We start from the raw sequence: 14,185 nt of genomic DNA on the forward strand, positions 1-14,185 counted from the left end.
CACAGACCCTTGGCACGCTTCCCAGCGCTTGTCACGCCAAAGAAACCTCAAACGCCGCCGAGAGCAGGAGGGGGTCCGAAATTCCAAAACCAGCAAAATATTTTAATTGATCCCTTCCTTGCCGCCAGACACTCCTCCACCACCATACCTCCCTCTCTCTCCCTCTCTCTCAGAGTGTTGCCAGAGTTTGAGAGAGAAATAAGCAAGCAGGTCTAGGAAAACACAAGCCCCAAAAGAAGCAACTACTTTACCTCAACCTATATGCTGTATACGTAGGCTATTTTACGTTCTAACAACAAGAATCTGACTGGTACGGTACAAAACATTTTCATATGCGGGGGTTAATAGGGACGAGTACATATTCATTTGGGGGTCCATGATATGAAAATGTTTGAGAACCACTGGTTTAAACAACATTTCGGAAGCAAGCCCAAAAAAAAACCTGCAACCACCAATATTTACAAGCGACTTCACAGAAAAACAAGACCAAAGTCGCTTATAATAAGCAGACATGGCAACACTGCCCTTTCTCTCTCTCTCTCTCTCCCCCCCTCTCTCTCTCTGCCACACACACACACACTGAGCGAGCAAACAAGACCACAAGGGCCCACATTGACCATTTTTCTCGCTACACATGGGTTCTATATCAGCAAGTGTGCGTACGTACATACACAGTAAACGCCATCGCTGTTTAATTCAACCACTTCAACCCTTTATTCTCATTCAAACCGACCTGAGATGCAACTGTACTTGGTACACTTTTTTCCCCCACTCTCGTCTACACCAAATCTCTACCAAAAACACCCGATCTACAAGCTCATATTGTTGCTGTCTGTCGGACAGACAACAACTACTTGATCATACTACAGCGTCACACAAAAGTATCAAAAGTAGCAGATCTACAAGCTCGAAACGTGGCGCGAAGCGACGCGTTTTGAGCTTGTAGATCTGCTACTTTTGAGGCTTTTGAATTTAAATCCAGAAAAGTAACAGTTTTGAACATATGAGGTTTCCACCCGACAGAGACGATATCTTGTAGATCTGCCGTTTTCTGTCCAGCGTTCGCCCCCAGAATGGGGATGCTGGGGTTCAAGTCATTAACCACTGCCTTAACTTAAACCCCTTATATACACTTCGTTGACCGGGGTCCCCCAGGGGTCTATGCTTGGTCCCTCTTTTTCACCCACCTCACCGCTAAGGCTACACACGTTGATTTGTTAACCGTTTCATGGAACAAAGCATTCTTTTCACTGGAAGGTCAGGTCAAGATATGAAAAAAAAACTAGTTCTGCTCGTTTCTTTCCACCTTGTTCTTCGCGTACTGGTAACTTGATGAATTGAATACATAGGACCACAATGGAAACAAGTCCCCAGGACTTTTTTTTGTGTTATCCCTTTCAGCCTTAACGTCTTATTGTACCACGTGCGGTTAACATTTCTGACTAATAAAGGTATTCAATCAATCAACCCAAACATCTAACACATCCTTAACGCACAGGGAGCGAGGGCAGTCGCTCAAAAGGTTGAGAACCACTGATATAAAGAATACGATTAAACATCATTAGAATGATTTGTGACATAATCACAGTGATGTGATCACCATGATCAGCAATAATCACCATGATAGCATATGAATGAATCTTGAATCAAGCATGTCTCAAGAGTCTAGATGGAATATAGCACGGGTTCTCCTCAAGGTGAGGTTCGGGGACCCCCAGCAGGGGTCCTTGAGGGAGTTCCAGGAGTCCCACCAGCGAGACAACTCATAGTTAATTATAACCAAATGGTTGTGTTCCTCCATTTGTACACTTTCACGGTTACATTTTGAAAGCCAGCGTCAACGGTTCAAGGGCAGAGACAACTCAGGACCAGTTTACGAAGTTTAGAGCAGTGGTTCTCAAAGTAGGGGTCCATGGGGAGGGTTCCAGGGGGTCCCCATCAAAAGTAGTTAACATAGCATCACAATCATTTTACCCACTTTATCCATGTATATCTTGGCTATTCAAAAACAGCGGAGATGCAAGCTCACAGCGCGTGACGCGCTGTGAGCTTGCGTATCCGCTGTTTTTGAAAATATTTGAAATAAATATTGAAAATGTTTGGAACATTTTTAATAATTATTTGACACAAATCTTCTCTTCTGGGGGTCCCTGGCACAAAATCTTTTCAGAAGGGGGTCTGCGGTCAAATACATATCAATGTGGGAGTCATGAAAAGGTTTGAGAACCACTGGCCTAAAGTAGCCTGGGACCAGACGAATCTGCCAGTGCAAAAATAAATTTGTCCTCTGCGATTTGTGTCTGGCACCGCTCCGTTGTAAAACCAATTCCTGCTCCCGGTCTGTGGTGACCAATCAGGGTCCAGTATTCAAATGTGGGAGACTGTAATTGGTAGTTGGTTGTTGTAGGTCTAACCAATTGCGTCCAGAGCCAGTCTTTTGCAGGGGTGTAGTGGAGGGGGGACGCGGGGGAGCGGCGCTCCCTCACTTCTCTAACTGCTGAAAGATATGTATATATGTTTTTTTTTTAAATGTTCTTACATTTTTTAATCATGGGGGGGGGGGGGGTGCGCTCCCTCACTTCCAAAATTAGCACTACAACACTGGTCTTTTGATCCCGCCCCTTGGGGAAAAAAACTTCCTTTTAGAAGCACTAGACTCATATCCACGCAGTGATATAGTCTGGCCACGCGAGGCTAGGCCTAAAGCATAACATCAAACTGGATGAAACGTGGATGAAATGAATGCTTTAGAATCACTGCTGTAGACCAAATGCACTGCAGTATGGTGGTGTGTGTGTACAGTACACTACAGGTGTGACAGCAAAATGGACTCCTACCTCTTTTTGGTTTGGGGAAGCTCTCGTGCAGGTGAAACACCACTTTCTCCACAAAGTGCTGGATGTTGCTGTGCTCGGGCCCGCGGACAAACACCATCCAGTCGTGCGTAAATCCCTCCACCGTGGCTTTCTTCCGGACCTGGGCGCGATGGCCGAGCTCTAGCTTCACCTGGACAGCTCCCTGTGTGTGGGGCAAACGTTTAATTAGGAACGATATTAAGAATATTTATACAAACAAGCTTTAGCTTAACCTGGACAGCTCCCTGCATGGTGCAACGTTTAATAAAGGAACTAGGTTTGCTCCGATCAGGTTTTTTGGGACCGATCGCGGCGATCACATATTTTTTTCTCTCACGATCGGCCGATACCGATCTTGTGCGTAACGGGAAAATTCTAATATTTCCAAAATTATTATATGTGAAAACCTACGTCAAAACCGTTTGTGTTTTCCGCTGTAGCTCCCAAACTGTGGAACGAGCTTCCACCCCATGTTAGAGCGTCTCAAAATTGAAAATTCAGACTGAGAGTTGTTTCCCACTAGGCAATGTGTCTATATGTTGTCCTGTTTATTGTGTATTGTCTTGTGTATTGAGCATGTCTAGGCCTGTCACAAAGATGCTAAGCGATATTATACTATGTTTATCTGATTGACTTTTATACCACTGAAAACGGTGCAGCTCGGTCATAAAAAGATCGGTTTCTCCGGATCGGGTAAATTGCCGATCACCAATCAAGTCATTTGGAGTGAAAATCGTCCGATTTATGTTAAAATCGATGGCCGATCGATCGGAGCACCTCTATAAAAGGAACGATATTAGAAGATGTATACAAACAAGCTCTAGCTTCACCTGGACAGCTCCATGTGCAACATTTAACCCCTTAAGACCGGGAAAGCATCTGTGACATTTTAAGATTTCTTTGGCTATTCAAAAATAGCAGATCTACCGAGTGCCGCACTATGAGCTTGTAGATCTGCTATTTTTTTTAAATCGTGAAAATGTGTGCAAATCTTTGAATATATATTTCTTAAAGCGAACATTTTTAACTCAAATCTTTGCTTCTGGGGGGTCCCTGGAACAAAATATTTTGAGATGTCTGTGGCCAAATATATATAATGTTGGGGGTCCTCGACATGAAATAGTTTGAGCACCACTGATATAACAACCTACGTTTTTTTCAAAAAAATGGTAGGATTTAGAAGTATCAGGTCTTAATGGGTTTTAACAAGGAACAATATTAGAAGATTTAGACTCATCTCCCCCCTTAAACAGCATCTATCCTACAGGCACTAACTAGACACCCCAATAAACCAAAACAAATCCACATATTTGTAAACAGTAAGAAGAAACCGACTGACTTGAGATTGAATAAAAAAAACATATTGGGGTGTCCATCCATAATAACGATGCATTTAGCATCTTTAGCATTCTTTCTGACTTAAAACAAACCAGTATAAGAACACATAATAAACCCCTAAACATGTTTTACAAAAACAAGTGAAGAGAATGAATATAAATAGCTTTGGTCGGCTATTTTCACAATAGTTATCTGTGTAACCGAGTCAAACAAAATGTAATGCCTCTGCACCTACAATTACAAGTACTTGTCAGGGTGGGGGGGGGGTCCCCAGTTTAAATATGATTATGTTAGGAGGGTCCCCAGTTTAAATATGATTATGTTAGGAGGGTCCGACTCCTCAGTTTAAATATGATTATGTTAGGAGGGTCCCCAGTTTAAATATGGTTATGTTAGGAGGGTCCCAAGTTTAAATATGATTATGTTAGGAGGGTCCGACTCCTCAGTTTAAATATGATTATGTTAGGAGGGTCCCCAGTTTAAATATGATTATGTTAGGAGGGTCCCCAGTGCAAATATGATCATTTTGGGGGGTCCCGCAGTTCAAATATGATCATTTTGGGGGGGGGGGGGTCCCCAGTTCAAATATAATCATTTTGGGGGGTCCCCAGTTCAAATATAATCATTTTGGAGGGTTGCAGCCTGAAAAGGTTGAGAACCACTGTATACTAGGCTATGAATTGGATCTCTTCCCAATCCCAAAAATCCACGACACACATTTTCGCCGACACAGACACACATAATAATGTCACCGAATGGAAAATAGAGGCATCAATAATAATAACTATGGAAACCAAACCACCACACAGTACAGTAGGCTACACTGAACAAACAACACGTCTCTACGGTCTCTTAACAGACACGCTGCTGGAGAACGAAGCGAAAACGTGCACATTTTTCGGGAATATACAGATCTGCGATCTGTGCGCTTTGCAACAAGCGATCAGACAGACTGTCCCTTTTTTCTGCAGTCTCCCGAGTCAATGCTATAGCCTGAGTCTCATTGATTTCATTTATTATGAAGATTACTTTTATGAATGGTACAGTCGTAGGCTACATGCAATTTGAACAGTGTCATTATTTTTGTACTGGCTGCTTCAAGTGGTGTAAAGTAACTAAGTACATTTACTCAAGTACTGTACTTAAGTACAATTTTTAGGTATTTTTCACTTTCTGCAGTATTTCCAATGTTCAATACTTTTACTTCTACTCCACTACATCTCGGAGGCAAATATTGTAGCCTACTTTTTACTCCACTACAATTATTTGACAGCTTGGTTAGTTACTTTGCAGATTTAGATTATTATCACAAAACATACATTAACGAGATAATAATATCTATATAAATATAAATAAGATCATAAAGAGATCTGCTATTTTCAAAAGATTTTTATACATTTTATGCATTTGAAAACATTCTGCACAATGAGTACTTTTACTTTTGGTACTTTTGGTACGTTTTGATACCAATACTTTTGTACTTTTTTTTACTCAAGTGATTTTTTTTTATAGTATTGATACTTTTACTTAAGTAAAAAAAAAAGTACTTTTTCCACCACTGGCTGATTCCAGACACCTGAATTCTCTTGGCTCTAACATCTCTTCTCGTCTCTTGTCTCTGCATGCATGGTAGACAGTGGTGCGCTTTGCTTTACGCACATTGCATGCAAGCAGACGGACACTCTGTAGCGATAGTGTCCGTCTGCTTGCCTTGGTGTCGTGGTGACCCCCATGTACAGATCGAGACTTACCTTAGTGGCCATCATCTCATCCTTTATGGAGGAGCCGTTATGAAGCCGCTACTATTTCATAGAGAAGGAGTCGCGAACGAGAGGAGAGGAAGAGGAGAGAGAGAAGGAGGAGGACATGGTTCTCTAGTCTGTGTTGCCTCCTTGATTGGATTGAACTGAACTGACTGACTGACTGACTCCCCCCACCTCCTCCTCAGAGAGAGAGAGAGAGAGGAGCGAATGCAAGCAAGACAAGAACGCATGCGCTGTTCCTCCTCTCTCTCTCTCTCTCTCTCTCTCTCTCTCTCTCTCCGTGTGTGTGTGTGTGTGTGTGTGTGTGTGTGTGTGTGTGTGTGTGTGTGTGTGTGTGTGTGTGTGCGCGCGTGTACGTGTGTGTGTGTGTGTGTGTGTGTGTGTGTGTGTGTGTGTGTGTGTGTGTGTGTCAGTGTGTGTGCGTGTGCGTGTGTGTGCGTGTGTGAGGGGAGTGGTGAACCACCTAGACAGCCAATGAAAGAGCCCACAACTTTCCCTAAATTAATATACTATCATTCAGTGGCGGAAGAAGTAGACCTTCTTTGGTTTTTCTTTTTTCTATTTTTTTTACTCAAGTACAAGTATTAATACCACAGTGTATAACATTCCTGCATTAAAATGTTACTTTTGTATTGGCATCAAAATATAGTCCCTTATACCAGTGGTATATGGGACCCTGGTTCCTTGAGGGGACCCCCAGTACCCCCAAGGAACCCCCATTAAAAAATAGCAGATATAGCCTACAAACTTGTGCATCTGACTGTGGCTGTGCATACATTTTGGGGTCCTTGGCACGAAAAAGTTTGAGAACCCCGGCCAGTGGTTCTCAAAGTGTGGTCCGGGGACCCCCAGGGGCAAAATGCGTTAATACAGCATCACAAACATTTTAACCACTTTATCCATATTCACGCAGAGAGGGAGCGTGTACATCTGCTATTTTTTTTTTACTTGAATGTGTTTGGAAAATGTGGATTAATTTGGATTTGGATTTTTTTTCCCCCCACAAATCTTCTCTTCTGGGGGTTTCTGGGCCAAAACATTTTCAGATGGGGGTCTGCGGCCAATTCCACATATAATTTGGGGATACTTGGCATGAAAACGTTTGAGAATCAATACCATAAAATAATCAGTTCATGTTAGTGAACAATACACGCACACTACTTTGTTCTGTATAGGGCTATATACTTTTGTGCAGAAGAAGTTCAAAAAGAGTTGAAATTGCACCTTGAAGTGTTGGTTTTGACAGCTGACAAGCTGCTGTATCCAAACTCATCATCAAGGTGACACAGTGCCTTTGTTCTGGGTCACTGTAGCTTGAGATGTGTGGTGGCCCTGGACCAATGCTCATGACATGAATGACCCCTATAGTCTCTCTTGGATCATGGTCAGGTGGTGTCTTAATCATATGGACAACGAGAGGTTATTTCACTATAGAGCTGTCTTCATTTCGTCGACTAAAACTATGACGAAAAATGTTCGTTGACTACCTTTTCTCACTGACGAAAACTAAATAAAAACTAAGCTATGATGACTAAACTAAGACGATTTCGTCAACAAATAAAAACTAGACTAAAATGTTAGTGAGGGACTAGTGGAGAAGAGATCCAGTAGAACTAAAAGACAAGCCATTTTATGTTTGGTCGCGCTTGGGTGTTGCGCTCTGAAAATAGCAGATCTACAAGCTCACAACAGGTAGATTGGCTATTTTAAGCATGCAACCAATTGTAAAATCTGCCATTACAACGCCATCAAGGCACCGCCAAAATACATTTGTGTCGACAACATCAACTGTAGATTTCATTTAGTCGACTAAAATCTTACGATATTTAGTCGACTAAAACTAGACTAAAACTAACACTTTTCAGATGACTAAAATATGACTAAAACTAAATGACATTTTATTCAAAAGACTATGACTAAACTAAATCAAAATTTCCTGTCAAAATTAACACTGCTATAGAGCAGTGGTTCCCAAACTTTTCAGGCCGCGACCTCCCACAATAATCATATTTGAACTGGGGACCCCCCCCCACCCTGACAAGCACTTGGAATTGTAGGCATTACATTAGTTTGACTCGGTTCCAGATTCATATTGTGAAAATAGCCGATCTAAGCTCGCAACGCCTTGCACTGCAAGGCGTTGTGAGCTTGTACTGTAGATCAGCTATTTTCCTCTGTCTAACATAATATTTGTCAATTTGGTATTAAAAAGGGCTTAAAGGTCATTACAGTGCCACTTTGGAAATGTGCAGATCTATACCCTGCACACTTAACCTATTGGTTTGTTTACTGTTGAGTGAGAAAACAATGTTGCACATTAACTAATCAACTGGGGACCCCCCAAAATAATTTGGGGGTCCCGACTCCCAGTTTGCATGGGTATTCAAGAGGGGGTCCTCAGAGTTACTACAGGGGGGGCCGCCAAAAAGTCTAAGTGTGTGATAGGAGGAACTTTTTGTCTTATAGCATCCCTGTTCTGGTGGGAAAACTCGCCGAAAACAGCAGATCTACAAGCTCACAACAACATAATGCAGCGTGAGGGGCAAAAAAGAGCAGACCAAGGAAGGACAAAGTTTTGAGGGTTTAAAGGGATACTTCACTCTCGGGCCGGGGACACATTTAAAAAAAATATTAAAAATAAATGAAAAAAGTTATGGAAAATTCATGGCCCCCTCACGACACGCAGTGTCCTACTAATGTGTGAGGGGGCCATGAATTTTCCATAACTTTTTTCATTTATTTTTAATATTTTTTTTAAATGTGTCCCCGGCCCGAGAGTGAAGTATCCCTTTAAGTTGTTAAATGTCTGACTCTGAAAATGCTCATTGCATGAATTCAACATATTAAAGGACGACTTCACCCATTTTCAACCATCATCATATAATTGGTCCTCACTAATGCTAATGCACTAATGCTCATGATAAAATGTTTTTTTCTACTTGGTCTGTGTCTCATAGGAGGGCTGTGGACACTTCAGAAACCCGCCTACCAGTGACATCATCGTTAAGGAGATGTTTTTTTTTTTTTTATGTTTTATTGTCTCCGTCGTAGGTGGAGAGTATGTTTTCGTTCTGTCCCGCTGTGTGTCCCCCCCCCCCTAGCCAAGCTAACATTGGTCAAACTTCACGTGACACGTGACAATATGTTGTCACCAATGCTTTTGATTGGCTAGCGAGACGCATGACGAAATAAAATCCTATAAATAGGTGTGTCACTTCAAAAAGATATTGATGTTTTTTGAAGTGAGGTAAGACAGGATCAATCAGTCTTGATTGGAACAGTACCTTCCAGTACAAATGTGTGTGTCCCTCTGAGAACACCGATCAAACACACCAATCAACTGCTGAAACTGTTCAAGACAATGAAGATGAAGAAGACAGACAAGCATTTGAACAAACCAGTCAATTACGAGGACTCCCATATGACACATTGCTTCAAGAAGAACATTTTTTAGATGCAGACACTACATATTCAGTCGCCCCTGCAGAACACCAAAAAACAATTTCATTCTACCAAGACGACACGTTTGAAGAGTTGGCAAACCCATCAAAGTACCCTTATGGCCGCGGTGGTTTAAAAACAGAAAGAGCAAAAAACATCACACACAGAAAATATTTTAACCAACGCCTTTTGCATTGTGATGGCCGTTTTGCTAAAGACATAGACTATCTCCTGGCAGCTCAGTACATGGTGGAAGCACAACAAGTCAAAGATCAAATTCAGATATCCCTACGGCAAAGCCGCGGTCAAACATTCCAAAAACAAAGGGTTAATGCTGGCATATTCAAATCACAACAAAATGTACAAACAATGTTATTCACAGACATAGCCTTCAAATTCCTGAAAAACACAAGAGGTTCACCAGCCTATTGGCAAAATGTGCTTTTAGAACATATTTTTGACAATAAATATTTCTTTATGTTCCTCATCTCAGGGGTACATAAATTACTTTAACATTCACCTTTTAACAAAGAACAGTAACATGTTCTATTTTAAGTAAGAATTAGAACATTCCCAGAAAACTATGGTTAAAGATAGGTTAAGTGATTTCATTTGATTAAAATAGCACGGGTCTGCTGGCGGAGACTTGTGCTCCGAGGAGCACATTTTCTAGTTTAGATTTGTATTAACACGAGAACAATGGCTTCCATTATAGCATGCTAACTTTTCAGGAATATAAAGCCATGCAGTTTCTATTAGCTTAGATTCTCCATCGATGATGTCACTGGTAGCCAGGGTTCTGAACTGTCCACAGCCCTCCTCTGGGACACAGAGTGAATAGAAAAAAATGGCTCCATAATGAGCATTAGTGAGGACCTATTATATGAAGATAGGTTGAAAATGGGTGAAGTCGTCGCTCCGTTTAATAGAAAAGATAATGTGTCAAACAAAAAACATGAATCGAACATACACACTGATGATGATGACAGTGCTGTCCATCAAGTCTATGAAGCTATCTATGAAATCTATGAAAAAGTTGAATGTGCAACACAACTTTATACAATAATATGTAGTGGGGGGTCCTACTTAGTTTATCATGTCAGCTAAAGGGCCGGAACAACGTTTAAGACCCCTGCACTATAACACAGCATTTACAGGCTACTTCATCCTATATGACAAAATTGAAAATAATCAAAAGTCAGGACACACAATTGTAGATGCCAGTCTAGATCAGTGGTTCTCAACCAGTGGTCCAGGGACCACCTTGAGGAGGTTCCAGGTGGTCCCCATCTAAATGATGGAGAGTTGGTATTGGTAACCAAATGGACCCTTTAGTAGTTGGATCTTTAACTCTTGAGAGCGTAAAATGAAACCAAATGGACCCATATGGTTTCATTTTACACTCTCAAGAGTTAAATTATTGTTAAACATCTGCATTACTTAATTAAAGAATTGTTATTTTGATCAACGTTTGCCTGTCATCTCTCCTATGGTACCAACATAATACAGAATGGAATTGTGGACAAAATCTTATCCAATGACAACAAAATATTCTATATCTTGGGTCAGAGAGTCTAAATCCCATCAAACGGTGGTCCGTGGCTCAAACGGTGGTCCGTGGCTCAAATGCCTAATACATAAATAATTGACCTTGATATTAAAAGGGTTGAAAGCCCCTGGACTGGAATATGATTAGTGAAGTGCACAGAGTTTACCACCAGGGGCGCTGTTAATCCTCTGAGGTTTCCCTTAAATGCTGCTCACCTAACTTGATGGTCAAGAAGTATAATAGCCTAACATAACGTCTGTTATACTGAACTGTAAAGGTAGGGTCAGTCATTTTCAATTTTGGTAAAAAATGCTGGTAAAAAAAGTGTTAAATAGCTCTATATTCTGATACTCATTGCTATAGAGTGTTTGTTCAGTAACAGGAGTCTCCATGTCTCTCCAGCTCTTTATTAAACAGAAAATGCATTTTCAGGTCGGGATACCAATTGTATCCAATCAGGATAGAGAACTAGGACAGGATACAAACACAAAGGAATGAGCAGACAAAATTGGAATTGGAACACTGATAATGATAAATGGGTATACTCTCTCCTGATTGGATGACATTCTGTCACCAACCTGCATGTATGTTCTCTTTAATACAGAGCTGGAGAGACATGGAGACTCCTTTTACTGAACAAACACTATAGCAATGAGTACTATCAGAATATAATGCTTAACCTTTTGTTTTAACCAAAACATCACTTACTTACCGTACTCTACCTTTAAGACACTGTTTCTCAACGTCACATCCGGGGACCACCAGGGGTCCTTACAGGTCTTAAACTCAGAGAGTGCAGTCAGTGCATGCATTCTGTGAGTTAAATAAGCACTAAGGATTTTTACAATAGGCTATAGATTGGGGTTTCAGAAGCCTATAGGCTAGTTCAGTTCAGTGATTCTCAACCTTTTTAATGTATTCATTTCATAATGCACAAGGCCACACAGACCTCCATTTATTGCTTTATCTCTGGGGCCACACCTACACTGTAAAATCCAAAATATATATATATTTTTACTCACAGATTTACTTACAGGTCAATTTCTGGTCCCTGGAACAGACTTTATGATGTATAAAATATATATTTTTATATATTTTATTCATTTCGAATTAAAAGTTTATTTATTTGTTGATCACTTCCAATTTCTCTTGTTTATCCTGTATGTGTTCTCTCTCCTGATTGGATGAAATTGTCAGCCTGACCTGAAAATGTATAGGTATTTTCTGTTTACTAAAGAGCTGGAGAGACAGGGAGACCCTACTGCACAAACACGCAATGACTCTGAGATGAGAATATAGAGCTTTAACACTTATTTTAGCAAAAAACTGTATCGCGTACAGCACCTTTTTAAGTCCCTTAAAGGAGTAGTTCACCCCCCAAAAAAACTTATTATCTATCAATTACACACCCCATGAAGCCTTGAATTCATGGATTTTTTATTTATTTTTTGGCATTCCTAAGCCAATTAATTTGATGACTGTATGTCATGTATTTCCGGTATGAGACACAAAGAGTCTACTTTGTGTCTCCTACCGGATACATTAGCATCTTTACTCCGGTAATGAAATGATTGGCTTCCATGAATTCAAGGCTTCATCGGGTGTGCAATTGATAGAAAATACGTTTTTTTTTGGGGTGAACAATTCCCTTAAACTTGAACTTGAACTTGCCCCGCTGTAAGGTCAGCCTGGGTTTGCTGCTGGACAATGTTGGAGAGGTGAACGCAATGCCTGACATGCTGTTCTCCTGTCATATAATGACATAAGGGTTGTGTGGTGTGGTATGTATAGACAACATATCTCGCCACACTCCACCCAAGATAACATCAAACACAATATAACATATTTGACCACATCCCAGAGTCCGCTCAGGGCCCTTGGAGACTGAGAGGCCCCTATAGGTTTCTACCAGTACTGGCCACTGGCCACCAGCAGGAGGGGTGGCAGTGGTGGAAAAAAGTACTCCAATGTTTTACTTAAGTAAAAGTATCAATAATGCAATGTAGAAATACGCTGTTACAAGTAAAAGTCCGGAATTCAAAATCCAAAAAGTACAAACGTATTGGAATCAAAATATACTTAAAGTACAAAAGTAAAAGTACTCATTATGCAGAATGTCCCATTTCAAGTTTTCAAAACGTATAAAGAAAAAAAATCAAAAGTAACTAGTTACTGAAGTTTTCAAATAATTGTAGTCGAGTAAAAGTATAATATTTGCCTCTGAAATGTAGTGGAGTAGAGTAAAGTAAAAGCACTATTATTTTATTATTATTTTATTATGATTATGATTATGATTATGATTATATTACTACTACTATTATGATTATGATTATTATTATGATTATATTATTATTATTATCATCCTTGACAACATTGACCACGCCATACTTTCTGTTGCGCGTTTGTTCCTTGTGACCCTCGCTGCTCGCCGTAGCTCCATGTGTTTCATTCACAGACAGACAGTAGTGGATGAAACAGGTAAAGTTGCTCACTGAACTCACATAATAACCTTAAAACATGACTTTAATGTCTTTAACAGCCTCACAGCGCACCGTGCGTTCAGCCGACTGCAGAAAACTGCACGAATAATCATCTGTTTGACGTTAAATGCTCTTAATAGTGACTTAATACGAGGTTGACAGCTATAACTTGGCTAGCTGAGCTAATGTGGCTAACAGTGATGTGACTAGCTTGTTTGGTTCTATAACAACAACCAGGGGTGGGGAAAGTACTCATTTTGTTTTTACTTAAGTAAAAGTATCAATACTGCAATGTAGAAATACTCGGCTATAAGTAAAAGTCCTGTATTCAAAATGCACTTGAGTAAAAGTACAAAAGTATTGGTATCAAAATGTACTTAAAGTACCAAAAGTAGAAATTGTGCAGATTTCATTGTGCAGAATGTCCCAAGTTCAATATGTATAAAAAATATTTTGAAAATAGCAGATCTACAAGCTTACAATGCGTCGATGTGAGCTTGTAGATCTGCTATTTTCAAATGGCCGAAACTAGTAACTAAAGTTTTCAAATAATTGTAGTGGAGTAAAAGTATAATATTTTTCTCTGAGGAGTAGAAGTAAAAGTACTGAAAATTGGAAATACTCCAGTAAAGTAAAAAATACCTCAAAATTGAGGTGCAGTGGAGTAGAAGCAAAAGTAATAAACTGGAAATACTCTAGTAAAGTAAAAAAATACCTCAAAATTCTAATACAGTACGTAGTTACTTTACACCACTGCAG

General features: G+C 40.2%; 2 protein-coding genes across 2 annotated transcripts in view; one reads left to right on the forward strand and one right to left on the reverse strand.

Annotated features, from left to right (window-relative positions):
* The window catches only part of mllt3 (MLLT3 super elongation complex subunit), a 102,847-nt gene extending 96,766 nt beyond the window's left edge, over positions 1 to 6,081 (reverse strand). Inside the window, 2 exon segments of the mRNA XM_080451216.1 lie at positions 2,838 to 3,018; positions 5,945 to 6,081. Of these exon segments, the coding sequence (XP_080307342.1) occupies positions 2,838 to 3,018; positions 5,945 to 5,956 (193 nt within the window). The 5' untranslated portion in view covers positions 5,957 to 6,081.
* Positions 6,082 to 13,379: 7,298 nt separating this feature from the next.
* focad (focadhesin) overlaps positions 13,380 to 14,185 on the forward strand; it is a 110,195-nt gene continuing 109,389 nt past the window's right edge. Inside the window, exon 1 of the mRNA XM_080451202.1 lies at positions 13,380 to 13,424. The gene's annotated coding sequence lies outside the window, so the exon portion shown is untranslated. The remainder of the gene's footprint in view (positions 13,425 to 14,185) is intronic.

Source organism: Gymnoscopelus braueri (assembly GCF_963280865.1).
Source record: "Gymnoscopelus braueri genome assembly, chromosome: 15".
Taxonomy (NCBI): Eukaryota; Metazoa; Chordata; class Actinopteri; order Myctophiformes; family Myctophidae; genus Gymnoscopelus; species Gymnoscopelus braueri.